At 34.6% G+C, this 4,602-nt stretch overlaps 1 protein-coding gene across 1 annotated transcript; it reads right to left on the reverse strand.

Moving 5' to 3' along the window:
- Positions 1-478: 478 nt before the first annotated feature.
- Positions 479-2,353, reverse strand: LOC115954625 (transcription factor MYB7-like). The gene is made up of 2 exons (XM_031072537.1): positions 2,059-2,353; positions 479-1,444 (listed from the first exon to the last, which is right to left on the reverse strand). Exons 1-2 carry the CDS (start codon positions 2,189-2,191, stop codon positions 699-701), a joined length of 879 nt encoding a protein of 292 aa, XP_030928397.1. The 5' UTR covers positions 2,192-2,353; the 3' UTR covers positions 479-698.
- Between the last annotated feature and the right edge of the window lie 2,249 nt (positions 2,354-4,602).

Raw genomic sequence — 4,602 nt, forward strand, 5'->3', positions numbered from 1 at the left:
TACACGTACTAAACAAGTCCTAAACTTTTATATAAATAGAGTTCAAAGGTGGTTTTCGAACCTAACTAAACTGTGTGGTGACTTCTACTCTCCACTCTAATTATTGAGAATTGTGGCATATTCCAGGATCCATATGTATGATAGACTTACATTAGGCTGTTCAGATTCGTTCAAAAGATTTCAAGTACTAATTAATAGAGATATTGACACACGGCACATGTTATAGTTGGACATATCCATCTAGGGTTTGGTGCACAAAAGCAATGGAAACAAATCAAATCCTTTTGGGAATCATGCTTCCAGAACCATCGAACCTGTGATGTAAGAAAAATCATCGATCGGGCGTTGATTACCATCCTTCAATATTTACAACTATCTAGTCTATATATACACAAATAGCTAGCACGTGACATGTCCACAACGTAGCCACAAAGTAAGAAAAATAAGAGATGTAACAAGCACTAAGAGCTGTGAAATGTGATATCACTATCAAGATGCGCAAGTTTTATTCTATTTTATTATGACAATTATATACATAAATGGCCATTGGTTCTTAGTTCTTACATAACCTAATTAAGTTGGCTAGCTAGCTAGAAGGTAAGCACGTGAAACTTCTTCTAAGATTCAAACTTTCTAAAGGTGAAAACTCAAAACAAACACACTCATGATGACACATGGCAACTTTCTTATTTTACTTTTCAGATCAATAGTGATTCAGCAAAGTTATCTAAGTCAACTTGCGTTTCCTCCATCTTCAAGAGGTCTAAATACTCCTCATACAGCTTCGCTAGAGAGTTATCACCCGAAGGTAAATCAGACTGGCACTCAAAATCTGAGCCGTTGACAAGATCATCATGATCATCTTCATCACCAACAAGAAAGCCAACCCCGACACCATTTTCACCGTCTTTAAAATTACACCAAGGATTTACATTATTTACCATCTCTAAACCAACATATCCTCCTTTAATTTCTGGCCCTGATGACCCACTAAACACATTCCAATCAATACTGTCGTTTCTCGGTAATGAAAAAGAAGTAACCCTAACGGGCTTTGGAAGGTGAAGCTTAGGCTTCTCTGGCCCCACATTTGCCACGCCCTTGCTCTTTTTCTTCTGCTTATTCATGTTGTTGCTCTTGTTCTTGCTTTTGTTGTTCTTCCTTCTCTTTAATTCTTTGAGTGGATCTGATAACTTCTTGTGAGTATTAGGGTCGGTTCCTTCGCTTATGAGTCTTTTACTGAGATGGGTGTTCCAATAGTTCTTTATCTCGTTATCAGTTCGACCGGGAAGCCTACCTGCGATGAGAGACCACCGGTTGCCAAGTAGTGCATGTAATCGGATAATTAGGTCATCCTCATCAGGAGTTATGTTTCCTCTCTTTATATCTGGTCTTAGGTAGTTCATCCATCTTAGCCTGCAGCTCTTTCCACACCTAAGCAGCCCTTCATGCACACAAATAATTTTTTTTAAGTAGAAGAAATTTTGATTCCTCAAAAAAAAGATACAAGAAAATCAAGTAATGAGACTTTTTTAGACAAAAAAAAAAAAAAGAAAAAAAAAGGGAATAGTCATACTTTTAGCTTCGTGTGAAACATAATGATGATTTTTGAGAATGAAATTTTGTGCAAAAAACAAATTAAGGTATTCTCCTAACCAAAAAAATGAAAGAAAATGACACTAAACAAAGGACACTTGCTAGCTAATAGAGATATGAATATTGGTGGAGAGAGAGAGAGAGAGGGAGAGAGAGAATCAAAATATGAGGAAAGAACAAACGATACAACACTTTTTAAAAAGGGAATTGAAAAAAAAAAAAAAAAAAAAAAAAAAGGAATTCGGAATTGAAAAAACTTTGCTGTTCGTGTTTCAAGAAAGAAAAGCAAAATACAGAAAAAAAAAAAAAAAATGGAAGAAGAAAGATTAACATACCATGACCTGTTATCAATTTTATTTTCACTCTAATGAAGTTTAAATAAGAGCATGAAGCTCAATCAAAAATAATAATAATAATAACAATAATAAGAGCATGACATTATTTTAATTATGAGCTTATTACCAGCCTTTTTAGGCATAGATCTCCAATGACCTTCACCATGAGCTTGAATATACTTGGTAAGCAATGTGTCTTCTCTAGGCGTCCATGGACCTCTATGCAATCCAACCTTCGAACAACAAGGAGCCCTTCCCATCTCTCTATCTCTCTCTATTTTTCGTCTATTCCCTACGTGCCACTCTTTCTCTGCAGAGTATATATATAGATATGAGAGAGGAGATGGTCCGAGAATTCAGAGGGACAGGAAGCAAATAGCGACCGATGCTCTTGACGCTTGAGAGCACACAAACTGGTACCCTGGTTCCCCTTTTTAAACCCTCATGACTCGGAATTATTAGTGTTTTATTATTTTTTTAACGAAAACCTTCTTTTACTTCTTCTTTTTTTTAATAGTTATAACTTATAATAAAAGAAAGACTATTTAAGTTTTAGACGTTTCTATTGGAAATACAAAAAATTATCACTTGGTTAATTATTAGACTCCTAACTTTGAACCTAATTATAAAACTTTTATATTATTAATGTAAGCAACTGCCCATCATATATGCAATCCTAATCATAATTAATATAAAATAATGCTTTTTGTGTAGAGTTAATTAATTATATAATAAACTGAAAGCTTAATTTATTCGTGAGTTCCACCTGCTCTACAAGCTCTGTATGAAGATTCTATTTCTATTTAAATAAACATCGAGTCCACTTTCAAAAAAAAAAAATTTATTCGTGAGTTCTAGTTAATTTTATAAAATTTCTTATAATCATAAAATAAAAAATTTGGGGTTTAATCTCACACATATGTCAAAAACTATTTAATGGCATAAACTTCTAGAGTAATAATCACAGAGTAAATAAATTATAAATTAAAATTTTATCATATTTATATAAAAAATGACTTATTTAAATTAAAATTTGAAATTTTAATTGTATTTTTACACTTTAATTATTGTTTCAAAATCATCATTATTATAATCTGAACTTCATTGATTAAAATATTTAAAAAAATCCCCAAAACTACAATTAAAAAATATCAATTTGGAATCATGGGTACTAAAAAAATCCATCACGTAAACATCAAGTATATAATATTTTCATATTAAAAAAATAAAAAAATAGCAAACAAACAAAATCACAGTATTTTCGTCGTAAATCCAAATGTGATATTTACGTCTGTGCAAGCTGTTTTATGATCTTTAAATGTTTTGTTGTTAAAATTACGCATGTTCGGAATGCACGTATCCCAACGGCCCTTCTTGCTATCTGCCCTTCTCCCGCATATGCACCACATGCTACACTACATAAATAGGTGAGGTGACTCCTCATTTAAGACTGCGGGTCCCATTTAGTTCCTAGGTTTAAAATCTCAACCGTTTAATTTCATCATGTGCAGACCAAGTAAAAGTCAGAGTCGTCGGATCATCAAATCGTAAGGTAAATCATGCACCTACCAGGTACAGAAGTGGAGTCAGAATTTTGGTTTAGAGGGAATAAAATTAAAAGACATCATTTAAAGTGAAATTAATCTAAAAAATATTAATCAATAATAATAACAAAACAAAGAAACAATTATAAGAAAATAAATATATTTTATATCATTAAAATAAATAAACAAAAATAACTAATTCATAGTTACTACAAAATTTACAACTAAAAGTTTACAAATTGATTTGATAAAAATGTGATTAGTGTTGTAAGGACACGGATCATTTGCAGCCCATTAACATTTTTGGGCTCACACACGAAAAATCCCTCACAATATGATTTGTAGAGAGTGGGCTTGAAAAGCTTGGGTTTGGTCGCGGGGCGATGTTCCGATCCTGATTTTGGAGGGACTCCTATAGAAAAAGGAGTTGGGCTTGAACATTTAAGCCCTAAGGCGTCGCACCCTATGGGATGGGACTCCTCGGAGTTGATCCGAGGACCATTGAGGCCTTATCCCGGTTACCCAACGGCGGACTTTCTTCAGTGAGGTCCGGTGTTGTTGAGAGGTTCTCCCCCATGTAGTCTTTCTTTTTCGGAGGTGGGATGGGGCTCCCTTAGATTTACTTACTTTCTTCTTTTATACTCGTCTGCGTTAATTGTCCTTCGTCCACGTGTAGGGTCAATCTTTACAAGACTGATATTTGTCCCATCAGTCTAATCCCAGAATTGTTGGGGATGGTTGATAAGGCTGCAGAGTACGGCTCTGTCAGGTGTTGGGTCTTATCTGGAAGGATAGTAAGGATAACTTCCCCAAGATATTTTGGATCTCCTTACAAATTCGTCCCTATACCAGTTTTACCCCTTTATTCCGGTGGGATTCAGGATCTGCCGAGGACTGAACTGTCCTCGGCTGCCTCCCAAAATTGTTTTGTGCTCTGTATTGTAGAGTTTGGGCCACAGTTCTCCTCGGCTCGGGCCTTTGGACTCTCTAAGGGCAAATGAGCCTGGTCCATGAATTATTGGGCCCCACAAGTGTTATATAAACAATATAATGATAGATGTTTGTAATTATTTTTTGTGATTGGTAACGTGCCAATTTGTAAGATATAAATAGTAAAATTTGCAATA

Source organism: Quercus lobata, chromosome 8, assembly GCF_001633185.2.
Source record: "Quercus lobata isolate SW786 chromosome 8, ValleyOak3.0 Primary Assembly, whole genome shotgun sequence".
In the NCBI taxonomy this organism is placed as follows: Eukaryota; Viridiplantae; Streptophyta; class Magnoliopsida; order Fagales; family Fagaceae; genus Quercus; species Quercus lobata.